A 16,433-nucleotide genomic window follows, 5' to 3' on the forward strand; every position below is an offset into this window, starting at 1 on the left:
AAAACACGGTTGTGCTGATATCATTTCCCTCTAACAATCCCATCAACACCACCAAAATATATTGATATTTGTAGTTCAATCTCCTACTGATCAACCAAGAGAATTATTCTTCCAACCAAATCTTCAATTTGTTGACCTAGGTGAATCTGTAAGATAAAATTAATAAGAAGTTAGAATACAATATTTAACACATTACAAAACAAATTTAGACAAGACAAACAATCATATTCATCATTTCTAATGACCAGTTGTATAACCTATTGAATCTTCCTACATTTTAAGGGTCATATTATCCCTTATCGCAATACCTAGCTCGAGTTGTTGAGTCTGAGTTTGTAATCCCTCTTGAAATCATAATCTTTGTTGTCATTTGGGCATCATACTCTTTCAAATGATAACGTGCACCAGAATATGGGGCCAAGAATTGAACCCTGTTTGGATATCCAGCATCCACCAGGTAAAATTTGCATACATAATTAAGCAAGCTTATCATTTAAGATTTTCTCAGGAGTGCTACTAGGAGGGCGGGAAAGCACGTTAGGCCCTAAGGCCATTATCGCATTTAAGGCTTTGTTGAAGTATGTATTAGTTGTCCAAGAGGTGCGAGAAATATAGATCTTTAATGACAGAGTACCATTTTGCTAAAGTAATGTTTTGCAAGCTGATAGTGAAAATACTTCTAAAACAAAACAAATAAAGTTTCTTTCTCAGGGTTTATTAATGAAAAAACTTCAGGTTGAAAAGATTTCAGTAAAAAAATTTGATTTTTGTAGGAAATATCATGCCCAAACGTGTACTGTATGTTTTAGGGCTTCCAGGCTGCAAGTTAAAATTCAGAACAATTAATTATAAAAGGGTCTACTTTATAGAGGGATGGTCTAAGCTATCTCTCTTGCAGAAAAATCAAATATTCACTTTACTGAAAGGATGAGATTTATAAAAAAAAACATGGCTGGCAAACAAAACCCGTTTACTTTTTTAGTGACTAACTTAGTTGGAACCCCTCATGAATTAGAGGATTTATTTAATCAATAATTAAAATCTCACCATCTCAAAAAAAAATTAATCAAGAATGATCAACCTAAAGAAACTTCTCTTTAATAAATAACCCTACAATCTGAACATTTAGAAACGGTTCAATCCTATGTAGAAACAACTCAATCCCAAGAAATCCAAATGTTTCACTGACAAGCCCAGATTTTGTTTAGAACCCATTGAAGTTCAACTTAAACTGTCGGGTTGCAGAGTGCATCTTATCATTCCAATACAAAATGAGTCGAGGAAAGACAGTAACCTAAAGCAAAACAGTGTGGATGCCCACTATGGCACCTCATAATATATACCGCTTTCATCTTTGAATTAGGGTAACAGATTCAACGAAAATGATCTAATTGCTGAAGGAATCATGTGGCAGTTCCAACAACTCAAGATGCTAGGTTGAAATTATGAGATCTTATTAACAACAGTAGTGCAATAGGAGACAAATGAAACCAAGATTTCAAAATACCTTTAGGGCCCGTTTGGATGCCAAGAAGATTTTGACTTGGATTTCTCACATTTGCAGCCCCTTTTGCATTATGATTTGGATCCGGATCAAATCATTGGACTTCCAAATCAGCGTCTTGACAGTGAAAAAAATCAGATTTCCAAATATGCTGTGGAAATAAGTAATTGGAAATCCACAGATCTGGCAATTTCCTTCACCCTCTCCACTCCTCAACCTCTCCCCACCAATAGGAAGTACCCCCTTCCCTCTCTGTCTCCCTCAACATGAGCTGGCAGATCTATTCATTTTGTATTCAAAACTCATTTCCAAATTCAAATACAAAATATGAGGTATCCAAACGGGCCCTTATAGAATGTAAAAACCATTGAATAAACTACTAGCATTCAGAAACGAAGATTTCTAAAACGAGCATTCATAAACAACGAGCATTTAGAAATCAAGATTTCAAAACAAACCTCAAGTAAACACAACCAAGACAGATACATTGCCTGTAAATCTAATATCAATCCAAGAACAAAAAAAATAAAGAAATTGCCACAGATCTTTCAACCAAGAACTTCAACAACAACACCAAAACCTAACCAAAACAGTTACAGAAAATATAAAGGTAGCAAAATAAAAAAAGATAATGTGGCGTTAGACCAAAATACCTATAGAATCGAATTATATATAGTTATTTCAATCATTTTTTGTTACAGCAGATCATTCAACAAAGATATCCAACACCAAATCACTGAAACCTTACCAAAACAGACAGAAATATAAAAGTGGCGAAATAAGAAGAGAGAAGGGGTGTTAGGGTTACACCTCAATACCGAGGACGTCTTTTATTTTTTTGGTAGGTAAGCTGGGATTGAGCCCCCGACCTCTAAGTCAAAGAACAAAGCCTTGACCATTGAGCTAGAGGCTCAATCCCCCAAAGATGTCTTTTCCTCATGACCAAAAAACTGAAAAAAATAGACCTTTTAAATCCCAGCACGACCTTTAAATCCCTCGCGACTAACCCTCCCTATGCAATAATTCATTACAACAAGCATGCTTAAGTATTTGGTTTCAGGTCAGATAATGACAAAAGCAACTTCAATGCATGTTTTAGTGCTATTTCATGCGAATTTGCAGCAAGTAGCTAGTGATGGCGTGGGTACTAACCTGATAATCGCTCTTCTCGCTTTCCAGAAGCATTTCTGACCTATTACGCCAACATCATCATCGGGAGATACGTCCAAGCCTGATATAGAGTCTACAATGGAGGTTCCCAAGATATCATCATTTCTGAGCACATCTTCCAATTGCAAAATATTGCCATTTTCTGCCACTCCATTGCCACTCAAGCCCCTTGGCTCGACTGAAATGCCAACATCACAAACATTGTCTTCTGGCATCAACCCAGCACCAGATTTTTCATATGACAGCATATTTCCATTTTGTGAATGCTCGAATTCATTTACTGAACTACGAAGGCGCTCCGGACTTAAGGATGCCTTTGCATACTTTGAGGGCTCTGTAGTATTTTCTCTGGTTGAAGGATGGGATAAAGACTTTCTTGTCCGGTCTTTAATTGCTACAGGTACTTTTGGTGTTTGTTCACCCTGGTTTCTTCCATGTTCCCTAGACTTGAGATCTGTGGGGTTGGGTCGTTGCAGGGGCTTGCCATGAATGTTCTGATGTTGGTTCGACTGGGCTTGATACGCCGTACGAAAGGGTGTTTGTCTTTCCCCGTCTGTATTGTTCGAATCCTTAATACAACAAGATTTCCCTGACTGGACAAAGGTAGGAACCTGAAAATCATCCTCATCCCTAAATTTCTTTGCACTTGAATTCTTTGAATTGGTAAAGTCATACGGACGGAATAAACTGCACTCAGCAGTTGAAGAGAAAAGTCCCATAAAATTCGTAGTTTTATTACTTGCATTTTTCACAGATTTCCCCTCGAATGTCGTCATTGCAGCATTCAAATTCATTCCATCAGAAGAACGAGAATGAATATTCTCAGCAGAATGAGGAGGTGTGGAAGGAGGAATGTAAAATGAAGAAAACACACTTCGTTCATTGCCAACACCCTACATCACACATTACTCATCACCATTAAGAACAACAGAAATCATAAGCATTGAAGTGGAAAATCTTTTAAATTTTGGAAGCCATCTATATATGCATGAAATTGACAAAACCTAATCTGGAAACAACATGGGGCAGCAAATTGTTGATGAGGGTTCATCCCAATACCAATTCTAAACTCGTATAAACACACAAACTATTCCTTCATTCCTCAAAAAAACAGTCAAAAGCATGGGCGGCAAATCAAAGACATCGATTATTCAAAAAAACAACTTTAAATAATAAGAAATCAATACACTGTGTTTCTCTCTTCCAAATCACCAATTAAAAAGAGGGCAGATGGTCTACTTAAGCTCTGTTTGGATGCCAATTGCAAGGGATCCTCAAGCAATCCCTAAGCAAAAAAATGCACTTTTTGGATTACTTGGTGTGCTTGTTTGCCAAAGTAACACCCTAATCCTTAGAGATTACCAGACAACAAAAGGGCAGCCCAGTGCACGAGGCTCTCGCCATTGCAGGGTCTGGGGAGGGCTAGATGCACGCAGCCTTACCACTGCTTTGCAGAGAGGCAATTTCCATGACTCGAACCCATGACCACCAAGTCACAATGAAGCAACCTTACCATTGCGCCAAGGCTCGCCCAGATTACCAGACAACAAAAAGGAATAATAATTGCATGTCTTCTTTTTCCATATGAAATATCTCAAAAAGACAGGATTTCATAGGTAATCCTCCTCTCTCTCTCTCAAATTTTTTCTCTCTATATCTGTCCCTCTCCTGGTTAACTTGCATCCAAACAGAATAAAGCTCATGGTTTTCCCAAGGTTTACATGACATCCAAAATCCCGCCCCCTTCCCTAAAGAATGCTTAAGCATACAAACAGAACCTAAGAATAAATTAGTTTATATTTTTTATAGCTTGTTGAATTTTATATCTAGTTCTTCGGTATGGATAGGAATCTTAGCTATAAGGGTTATCTAGATTGGCTTAGGTAGGAGTTTTAGACGAAGTAATCAAGTGGGTTTTCTATTTACTATTTATAAATAGCATGTAAGCAGTCTAATTAAAATTAATGAAGAATTTCAAACTCAAAACTGTGTTTCTCCACATAGAGGACTAACCCTAACCTCGAAGTGGGTAAAGAGGCTGATCTTCCCTCAAAGAAGATCAATCACGTTAAGAACCGATTTGGGTTCGCAACAATAATTGACAACACTAGGTAGAAAATCAAATCAAACCCATGGACTAATCTTGAGACCTTAATTCAAATTCATGAAAACCCAAAAAAAAAAAAAAAAAAAAAACCCTAATGTTTTAGAATAATTCTCCAACCGACCTGGCTAGAGGATGATGAAGGAACCAAGGTGGTACTCTTATGTGGGGAAAGAGGCAAGGCTGAAGAATTAAACCTTTGAGAAGGAATACTGAACTGTTCATAAAGAGCCATCTTGTTTCTTGGAGGAGCCCTAAGCCCTCCTTTCTCTTTATCATTCACATGAAGTCTTGGAAACAAAGGCCCTGTTATTACTTTCTCCTCATTTCTTCCCCCTTTCATCATCACTCTCCTAAAACAAAACCCATTAAGAAAAACCCGTCCTTTCTCCCAAAACAAAAACCCACTTCGAGAAAGCAATCCTTAAGCCAGAATCACAACGAAAACCCATGATTCCAACCTTCTACAACAAAATCGAGCACGGCCCTTCTCTTACAAAACAACCCACACAAAATATCGATTCGAAGGCCAGATATTTAGCGACATAGTACCGGTGAGAGAGATGGCTTGCAAAAGATAGATTCGGAAAGCAGATTAGGTTCGCTTTGGAATTTTATACGCTAAAAGGTTTTAAAATCGTGGGGTTGGTGGGACCCACTTGGAAAAAGAGGGACATTTTATCTGCTCAAAAGGTGTAAAAATCGTGGGGTTGGTGGGACCCACTTGGAAAAGAGAGCGGATGGGTGACCCAAGTGGGTTTCTTCTGATCAAACAAATAGGCAGGAAGGGGATTAAGGAAAAGTGAAAGGGCAAAAGGGAGGGTCACATGGACTGTTGTCAATCGACTAAGACCACTTACACATATCTGACAGTAGTTAAAGATTATGGTCAGTAGGGAGTGCCAGATAAAAGAAGAAAAACTAGACAAATAGGCAGGAAGGGGATTAAGGAAAAGTGAAAGGGCAAACGGAGGATCACATGGACTGTTTTTCAATCGACTAAGACCACTTACACATATCTTACAATAGTTAAAGATTATGGTCAGTAGGGAGTGCCAGATGAAAGAAGAAAAACTAGATTGATGTTGATGCTTAATAAGAGAATTACAAGTCAAATTTACACCTATGAAACGAGGTCGGCTAGGCCCTATAAACTTGTCCTATATTAGGATGGGTCCCACCTAGTCTCATACCTAGGCAGACCCGCTCAAGACCATAAGAGCAGTGCAACTTAGGTCTAGCTCAACCCGAACTTGACGAGTTCAATCCGATTAGTGTTCAGATTGGGTTGATATTTCCTTAAGTTGGATTGGGGAAAGCCAACCCAATTTCATTTCAAGTTGGATTAGGGTTGGGAAAACACAACCTGATTTCATTTTAGATTAGATTAGGGTTGACCATCCTTGACCCAAGGCTTGGATTGGGTCATGTTAGGGTTGAGGGAATGCCATCTTATTTTGGGCTAGGATTGGCCTCAATCCAATCTGACCCAACCTGACCCAAGTTGCACCCTAGACCACAACAGGGAGTGATATATTATTCACCGTCTTTTCTTATCTGGGACTTCCCTTTCTTGTGTATTTATAACTACTCTCTTTACACCCTTTCTAAGTATATTATTATACTTTTTAAGAGAATAATATAGGCAATTTTAACGCTTTTTGACGTCAAAATCATGTTAAAAGGGAGGCGCATCCCTCCAACAAGGGGTTGAGAAAATCATCAACCCTTTTTAATACTGGCTACTGATATCTATTACTGTGTACTATTATTATTCAGCAACAAGAAAAATGGGAATTATTTTACTTTCTCCCGAATTTTCTCCTTCACTCTCTCACTCTTGTGTTTTTACCTTCCAGACCTTGTTTATATGGTTTTAAACACCCTTATTCTACGTACTGAATTGAATTGAGTTGACCTCTCCTTTATCTCTCTTCATTTATTCCTTAGCCACGTCTTCGTCTCTATCCACGTCTCTCTTTACCCCGCCACGTGTCAAGCCTCTCTCCATGCCTCTTTCCATCTGTTCCCTCTATTCACTTTCTCTCAAATGCCTGCCGTATCCCCATGCATGTCCCCTTCTCTCTCCAGATTACTGGACCCACACCAACCCCTTGAATGTTTTTTTTTATTTTGTTTTTTATTATTTTTTCTCTAATAACTTTTAAGACCTATCTTTTTTTAATCAGGTGAATTCAAGACATTTTTCTGATCTTTCTTTTTTACCTATGCTTTTGTGTGTGTGTGTGTGTGTTTTTTTTTTTTACCTGGGGTGAAATTTATTAATGTAAGCTTGGATTTTAACTTGATTTGTTTGTATAAGTTGCATGGTTGATTGGTTCTGAGAATGATTTGCATCATTTCATGATTTTGATGTTTTGAGATTGCCTCTATTTTCTTTTTTATTTGTTTTGATTGATTGGTGACTGAGATGAATTTATTTCCAGAAATAGAGTAAAAAGGTTTACTGATGTGATGTATTAAGGGGATAGCATTGGCATCATCACCCAATCCCAAAAGAAATCTGTGAAGAAGTCCTAAGGCCCTGTTCCCATATCAAGGTTAATATTGAAGAATAATATTATGAGGGCAACTGTTGTATGGTCCAGTTGCTGATTTCATGGATTTGGATTTCTTGCTCCTGCCTCGGTTGGTCATCGGATCCAACGTAAACAAGGTTTGAATCATAACTCTCTTTCTAAATACTATTTTAGGAGAGAGCTTTTACATTGTCATTTTGTTTGTTAAGATTGTTTTAGATTCATCAAGTAATAGGAAGCTATATGTAACTTTCAAGGAGTCTATAGGCAATTTAACATTATCATTTTCAATTCTCAATGATATAGCTCATAATATCTACCGAGAGTAATGTTAAGGAAACGAATCAAGGTGCATTTAGAATCTCTATCTAAACAACCCTTCAAATAGGAATTGTACTTTTGCTTCGTTCTGTTGAGTATTCTCAACAGTCAGCCCTGTCTTTCTGGTTTAAAGGTACGTAGTTGTTGTTTGTAGCTAATGCCAACATGTTCTTTCAAAACCATCAAATGTTGAATGGCTCTTCACTTTTAAGATCCTTAATAAGAATTTTATTAGATACTGTTTTATGTTACGGACTTCAAATTTAGGAACAAATGAAGAACAAATTATGTTGGAAAATTTGTTGAGGGTACTGTTGATGATAGAAAACAGAAACTTGTTGCTTCAAGGCGTGATATCACTTTCCTTAAGACAAGATTCGCCCCCACTAGTAGTGTGCAAAGGGGATCCGCGAATTGCCTCCAAGATACAATGAAGCCTAGTAGGGAAGCCCTACTAATGTTTGATGACGCGTAGCACTAGCGGAATCAAACCCGAAATGCCCTTCCGAAATTTCAAGCCTTAGAGAAATCTCTAGATTCTGTTTCTGCAGAAAAACAGTATCTAGAACAGTAAACAAAAGAAAAACAGTATGTAGAAATACTTGGGGATTTTAGTAGGAGTGTAGAAGAGAGTGTAAAGTCAGTCAGAATTGCCAATTCGATTTCTATTTGAAATGACTGAAGTTTGCACAATTTTATAGACCATCTGGTGTCTTTTCAGTGTGAAAAACACCTCTACAGGGCACCTTTCCAGAATGTTTGAAATCTGACCGTTAGATCGCACCCATTGATATTGAACGGTCCTGATCGATCCTAGATGTGACTGTTGGCTTGAGTAAAATCCTCTTTCCAACCCAGTCATCGTTAGATCAATCATCTATGGTGTGGATCGCACCCCCTTGGCACATGACCGTTGGGGAAAGGGACACAACCCATTTGATCACACCCTTTGACCGTTGGAGTCATGGGCCCGTTGGGCCGACCGTTAGGCCCGAACCGAAGCCCAACCCAACTGAACCATTCGGCTTGATGGGCCTGCGAACCATGCGAAGTGCAAAGTGCGCCTAAAAAAGCGCCAATAAAGCGCCACTATGCGCCCTATAGCCCATTGCCCACGCCGCGCGCGCGCGTGCGCGTGCGCGTGTGCGAACGGTGCGTTGCACCGTCCCGCGGGTCCAACCATGGGTTCAACCCAATGTGCAATCAACAAGAGTTAGAAAATGTAGTGCTTTATAAGCCCTTATCTTTCTTTTCTCTCATCCGATGTGGAACTATCTTTTTCAACTACACTTCTACATCCTTTTGTAAAAGCAAATATTTCCAAGAAAACTTTTTCTTTTTCCCAAACGCTTTTGATAAAACATTTTCCAAAACACTAAAACATGTAATATACATGATTTTGAAAATGCAAAATCATTAACAAATTATAACTGAAAAATCTTCATAGAAAGATGAAAAACAGGTCATGGGTTTTACACGAATATCTTCTTAGAGATTACTTCGATTACAAACTTTGCATAAGCACAGAAAACACCCACCCAACATCATCAGTCCTTGATTTTGAATCAAAATCCCATTCAAGCGTCCAATCTATTCCAAACTAGAAGAAAATAAACAAGTACTCTCTGTCAAGATATCTTCTTCTTCAATTGTATACTGTTTTTGGAACCTTCTTTTGGAATCGAACAATTATCTTTTTCTCTGAAAGCATTTTATAATGGGTAGTGATATATCCGCCCCGTTTGATTACTTGGGACACCCAACATCAGTGTATGTGGCAATCAGTCCCGTTAAATACTTCTGACTTGAAGTACATCAGTCCCTTACAGTCATTGATACAGTCATTGATACACTGCTGCTGGTTGTCCCAAGTAATCAAAAGGGGCGGATATATCACTTCCCTTTATAATTCCATTTGGCCTGAAGTGGAGAAGAGACTACACTTTCTATATTTTTGAATATAAATGAAATGTTCCTATAAATGGAAGATGTTTTTGGGATAAGCAAATTCTCCAACCATGTCACCCCTTCGTAGGCAAAAGCCCATAGCAGTTAACCTGTTGGATTTGTCGGGCTTCGAATTCCCCTGTCACCCCTTCGTAGGCAAAAGCCCATAGCAGTTAACCTGTTGGATTTGTCGGGCTTCGAATTCCCCTGTGGCCCTGTCACTCCTTCGTAGGCAAAAGCCCATAGCAGTTAACCTGTTGGATTTGTCGCGGTTCGAATTCCCCGGGACTAATTATCGCATGATCACCCTTGATGAACTCTTCTTCAAGGGAATACTGGTTCCTTTGAAGAAGAATTGAAAGACTAGGTTGCAAAAAAAAAAAAGGACGTTGAGAATATACAGCTCCCCCACTATTTAACGTTGTATTTGCACAGTATAATTGCAGATTTTTCCTTTCATGTTGCACTTCATGGTAATAATGCACTATTTATGTTAACCTCGATCTCTCCTTTCTTCTGGTTTTGCTGTTAGTGAAATTATCTTTGAAAAGAAATAAAGAAATAAAATTATTAGTTCATTACTCTGATTAAATCAGGCTCGAGAGTTGAATCCACTTTTGTTTTCATTATCTCAAGAAAGCTTGGCAATGTTTGTAGCATTTTCTCAGACTGGAGAATGAATTTTAACCAGAAAATCGCTTTTGGGGTCACGGTTTTTGGTTCTTTTGTTAGCAACACATTCAAGAAAGATCGGCAATATGTGTCAATACTGCTTGGCGCAGACTCATTCAAGAATTTAGTTGCACTCTCTTATTTCACCAAGAACATACAAATTGTTAATCCTAAGAGTAAAATACACCAGGTAAGTACTGTGCGTATGAGAAGCACTCTCTATTCTGCTTTGTACTTGAATAAGCTACTTATCGAAGTGACTAATTTGAAGACCAATGCTATAAAGATTGTTTATTTTACATGGTATGGTATGCTCATGTTAAATTCTAGAAACGACCGAGCAGTTCCTAAAATTTGACTAGTGTTCGTTCATTCGACACATTGTGGCTATAAATTTTGGATGGTATCTAGAGCTGATTCTGTTTTTCATTTTATTTGTCGCCCGGGTGCAACTCAGGTCGGGTTCAACCCGAAAAGAACTCAGGTCGCATTGAGTTCGGGTTCAGGTTGACTTTTCCCAACCCGGGTTGGAAATCGGGTTTGGGTTGGAAAAAAGGTTCCTCGGGTCGGGTTGGCCACAACCCAACCCACCCCGAGTTGTATCCCTACCCTGCCATGCACGGGGTTTCTTACTAGTCAGAACAGGGCTACCGTATAATTCTCCATTAGGTTTTGGGAGATGATAAATTTGCACCCCCGAGGGTAATTCCTAGGGCTGCAACTCGAGCCGGGTTTTACCCGACCCGAAAATAGCCTGGGTTGGGTTCGGGTTTCATGGGTTTCAGGTCGAGCCGGGTTGAGCCGGGTTGAGCATTCAAAAGCCCGCATGAATCTCGGGTCGAGCCGGGTTTGAAGGGGCCGGACCCGACCCGACCCGAGTTACATAAGTTATAGTATGTACATTTTTTTCTATTGTTAGTAAAAAGTTAAAAGTGAGAACCCCCGCACCCACTGTTATTGTATGTGAGTGTAATTTCCGCTTCTATGAGTTGAGTTGATTCAAGTGTTTGATTCAGCATTGTTTGATTTAAGTGTAATGTGAGTGTAATTACATCATTGTTTGATTCAAGTGTAATATGAGTGTAATTTCTGCTTCTATGAGTTGAGTTGCCTTGCCAAACAAGAATTTTTCTTAAAAAATTGCGTCAACGTGAAAAAACCCGACCCGACCTGAGATTTATCATGGGTAGGGCCGGGTTTGGGAATCGTGGGTTTTCCAAAAAAAAAAACCCGACCCGACCCAACCCGAGATATTTCTCGGGTAGGGTTGGGTTCTCCAAAACCCGACCCGCCCGACCCGAGTTGCAGCCCTAGTACTAATTCCCACCCCTTAAAGGTGAATTGACGTTAAAAAAAAGTGTTGAAAAGCTCTTTTTAATGTCAATTCACGTTACAGAGGAGTGAATCATCCTAAAGCGGGTGTGAATTTATCATCACCCTAGTTTTTATCCCTCATCTTATATATCATCTATCTATAACTATATTGCAGAACTATTACTATATAGCAGAACAAAGTGTCAGGGCTCCGTGGATTTTTTTCTCCTTGCGTCCTTTTTCCGTTAGTTTTTTGTACTCATCTTATACATCATCTATTTGCTAAGGGACCATCGCAAAAGGCTGGCTGTTGCATGAGAAAGCCGCCACATAGGATGAATTAAATGAATAAACATAGGATGAATTAAATGAATAAGACAAAGGTGAGACCATGTGGCTGCTCTCATGCAACAGCTGGTGCGCGAAATGCCACTTGCTGTGGTCCCTAGCAACTACCATATTACTATTATTACTGTACAGGAGAAGACAATCTCCAAAAGCATAAAAGTTAAAGATGGCTGTTACCATTAACTTTTAAGGATTGTTGGGTTCCATGCAAAAGTAAATAGTCCCACATCGGATAAGTGAAATGGATGGGGATGGGTTATAAGGGAATGAGCACCCTTCCAGCTTTTAGGGGTTTGTTTTACCCGGTTAAATTCCCTACAAAAAGTGAAAAGCTTAGGCCCTGTTTATCATAATCTTAAATGAACAAGGCCTTAAGCTGTTAGAGTTGTGTTATTTAATCCATTATACTTCAATACTCCTCACATGTGGCCCTCCTTTTTTTTTATTGCTTGTACACGTGGCAAATGTGGCTCCTCTTTTTGGGTTGGCTGTACAAGTGGATTTTTATTACTAATGACTTGTTACATTCAGAATCAGAACCCATGACCTGCCGTGCTTAATTAAGCTGTTGGAGTTGTGTTATTTAATCATTTACACTTAAATAATATTCGACATTACAAGAGGTGAAACAAACAGTTACTCCGAAAGCTTAATTGAGCTGTTGGAGTTGTGTTATTTAATCATTTACACTTAAATAATATTCGACATTACAAGAGGAATCTTACATCTGATTGATTACAATCTTGAACAAGATTTGTACTACATATTCTAATGGAGAAATTTTCTTTCTCAATCAAGAACACAGAGTCTGGAACTCCGAAGCAACACTAGGGTGCAAGAAATCCTTCTCTGCCCATTCATCTTTGACCATTTCCCCATCACAAAGCAAGACGAATGGATCGGAAGACGGCAACGAGTAACAGTTCTCACTGTCACATAGCTCAATGAAATTCGAGTCTGGAAGACACTCGATGAACATATCTCCCATATTGAAATCCATAATCAAATTATCAAAAGAGTTGTTTTCTGGAACAATTTCATGGGTTTGAGGCAACATTTGTTTTTGGGTAATTGAATTTAGAGATTCATCATTGGTGTGACGAGCATGAGATTATCTGTTTTTGTAGTGATTGAACAAAAGCTTTAGTGGGTTTCAGTGTTTTGGTTTGAACCAGTTTGCTTTCAGAATTTGAAGGTGGCATTGGTGTCACCATCGCTGGCCGCTTCTTCTTCTTCTCCTTTGGTTTGCTTTTGGGTTTTGGTTTTAGAGACTGAGAGACAACTTTCCTTGCCAAATTTGTGTTCCAGTAGTTCTTGATTTCATTATCTGTTCTCCCTGGTCATCCCCCTGCTATGAGAGACCACCTACAACAAAGCAAACAATTACATAACAAAATTAACCAATCATTAATTTTAGTATCGGAATTGATAAATTCACACTTTCATCTCAATAATGACACTCAAATCTGAAACACTTTTCTAATTTGATTTTGAGGGCTGCTATAATTCTCAAAAGGAAATGATATGGAGATTCGACCAATGGGAGAGCCCAGCAATGATAAAGTGCCACATGTGCAAAAACAAATATTAAACTCTTGTTGATTTTCCTAAACGTAAGGGCTGCCTTATGTTACTTGTGATGTTGTGGCAAGAAGCTATTTATTTGGTCCTCTGCTCGGTCGTGCTCTCGGACTCACTACCATTACTCTTCTCAAAATGCTTTAAGTACTAAATAGGAAAAGTGTAACAAAATGTAGAAGGGATTTGCTAGACAATTTCGCGAAAGCCATTTCGTGGCGAGAACAGCCACTTCAAATAAATTAAATGAATAAGATAAAATCTGCTAAAATCTGTTTTTGAGCTATAGCTCAGATAAGCTTATCTCAGGAACACTTTCCTCTTATGCAAATGACATTATAAAATCTCAGGAACACTTTTCTCCAGCACAACAGATTTGTCAACTTTTCTCCAGCACAACAGATTTGTCACCTTCCTTATTGATGAGAAAGTAGAGTGAGAAAAGAATATACGTTTTAAGCCCTTCATCAACGCCCTCAGCTGTGACGGACACCACCCAAATCAGCCAAGAAAAGAAGGCAACTGCAGATTTTAGCAGATAAAATCTGCTAAAATCTGTTTTTGAGCTATAGACTTTTAGGATCATCCTAACCCTGCCATTTGTGGAGGGAAAAAATGGTCAGAAACAGTGTCTGTCCATTTTTCCCTCCACCTTTGATTGGGTTAAGACGGTCCTATGGGGCTGATTTTTGGTAAACACCCTATACATGTAAGGGCCTTCAAATGAATGCTTTGGATCACCCTAAAAATGTGAGCCACATGAGTTTTTGAAGCAGCTGCGCATGAACATTATTCTCTTAGAGCAATAGTGTTTTTCAAGTTTTCCTTTATATGGTGCAAGCCTTCATAGTCTCCTATTTTTCAAAAAGTACTTTTTGAAAGGGGAAATGATTTTGGCCCTCCAATGTTTTGATAAACATGAGCTCCACATGTTTGTCGTGTAGTATTTAAAGGCTTTAAGAGCTTTTTGAGAACCGTAATATTCCTCTGACAGACCTTTAAATACTGCACCACAAAACCCTTTGAAAAATACAGGACTATAACCAGTTGTACTCCGTCTCATATAGTCATATACATACGAGGCAAAAGGTGTCACTGTCTCTTGGATTCCTTTGTCTTTTTTTTTATAGTGGAGTGGGCCCATACTAATTTAACCACTGTTGGTACTGTCTCTCACATTCGCTTCCTGTTTTTTATATAAGAAACAAAGGGAGGAGTAGGACGTAAGAGAGGACTAGGACTAGGACGAGGGTTGTTGCTTGGATTCTGCCTTCCATATTAATCCCATAGTAATTCTGATTTATTGTTTTTTTTTTATTGGAAATGATATCAACACTCCACCGTTTTAATAAGATGCGCGAAAGCGTCTTTTCTCTCAGGAGTCCTTTGGATACGCGGATTTTAGAATCCCGGATTTCTTCAAAATTGTAGCTAAGAAACAAGAGAAGAAGCGGACCGGCCGTCGTTTTTTACTCGTTTTTAACTTCTCGCTCTTCTTTCCGTCAGCAAGAGATTAGCAGATCCTCCCTTATTTTCAGGTTTTAGAAATCTTATGATGGATGTGGGGGAGATTTTTAAAACCTGAATTTCTCACTTAAAATCCAAGAAACGGACAGCATACAACAGCTTGATCATAAACCTCCTTTACACTGCTTTCAAGCTAAAAACCTGGATTCTAAAATCCACGTATCCGAACGGCCCCTTAGTATTTAAAGGGCTGTCAGAGGGATATTACATTTCTCAAAAAGCTCTTTCAAGCTCCTTAAATACTAAACGACAACATACTTCTTGCATGTTATTTTAGCACTGGAGTGCTGATATCATTTCCCTTTTTTTGTATGGAAAATAGTAATTCACCCGTGAACATAGTCATCATGACGGAATTACATAAAATTCAGTGTGTCATGACGGTGGTATTTCAAATAGGGCCTCGAGGAAATCATTTTTCTTTTACACAATCCATTAACAGTGGGACTAGGGACAATAGGCCAAGCTTATGATGGTTTAAAAAACCCTTAAGCCAAAGAAATATAAAAAATAACAGTTTTATCATTGAGGAAAGCGTTCCTAAGCTATAGTTGAGCCATAGCTAGCTCAGATAAGCTTATCTGAGCTATAGCTCAAAAACACATGTGGCCCCACATTTTTTTGGATCCAAAACATTCATTTGGAAGGCCCTTCCACAGATAGGGTGTGTACGAAAAATCAGCCATGTTTGATCAACCTAACCCAATCAAAGGTGGAGGGGGAAATGGACAAACAATGTGTGCCCATGTTTTTGCCCATTTTTTCCCTCCACAAATGGCAGGGTTAGGATGATCCTATGGGGCTGATTTTTGGTACACACCCTATGAAGGGCCTTCCAAATGAATGCTTTGGATCCCCAAAAAAATGTGGGGCCACATGTGTTTTTGAGCTATAGCTCAAGAACACTTTCTTCTTTATCATTAACCATTTACTTATGAAGATTTTTTACCCTGTCTCCTTACAGCTAAATCGGCGGGAAAGTATGAGGAGAATAAGTTGGAATGGAAGATTTGGACTTTTACTTGGGTGCGAGACCATTATGATGGCCGGCTAGCAAAACAGGAATTTGTTTGGAAAATAAAGACGAAACCCTATGTTGTGACAATAGTTAGCAAATCGGCCGGAAAAAAACAACGGGACTAGAAAAATTCGAATTTAATACGGTATTGGTTAAAAAAAGGGAAATGTGGCCCGCACCATAGGATGATCCAAACCGTCCATTAGATGGGCCACAGCCTAAATAGGTGTTGCCCCAAAAAATATTTCCATAGGTTGATCCTAACCCTCCGATCTATAGAGGGTTAGGATCAACCTATGGAAATAATTCATCTTTTTCTCATATATTATCCGGAAATATAGCGAGAAATTCAGAACGCGAAAACTGAAATCACATCTTAATCTGCCAAAC

The 16,433-nt window shown here is 38.7% G+C and overlaps 1 protein-coding gene across 1 annotated transcript in view; it reads right to left on the reverse strand.

Moving 5' to 3' along the window:
* Positions 1-5,378, reverse strand: part of LOC143851152 (ELF3-like protein 2) — a 28,308-nt gene extending 22,930 nt beyond the window's left edge. The window contains exons 1-2 of the mRNA XM_077360496.1: positions 4,903-5,378; positions 2,657-3,567 (exon numbers count right to left, since the gene is read on the reverse strand). Coding sequence (XP_077216611.1) covers positions 2,657-3,567; positions 4,903-5,124 — 1,133 coding nt within the window. The 5' untranslated portion in view covers positions 5,125-5,378. The remainder of the gene's footprint in view (positions 1-2,656; positions 3,568-4,902) is intronic.
* Between the last annotated feature and the right edge of the window lie 11,055 nt (positions 5,379-16,433).

This window comes from Tasmannia lanceolata, unplaced genomic scaffold (assembly GCF_043159265.1).
Source record: "Tasmannia lanceolata isolate RefF3 unplaced genomic scaffold, GAP_Taslan_0.1 ptg000003l, whole genome shotgun sequence".
Lineage (NCBI taxonomy): Eukaryota > Viridiplantae > Streptophyta > Magnoliopsida > Canellales > Winteraceae > Tasmannia > Tasmannia lanceolata.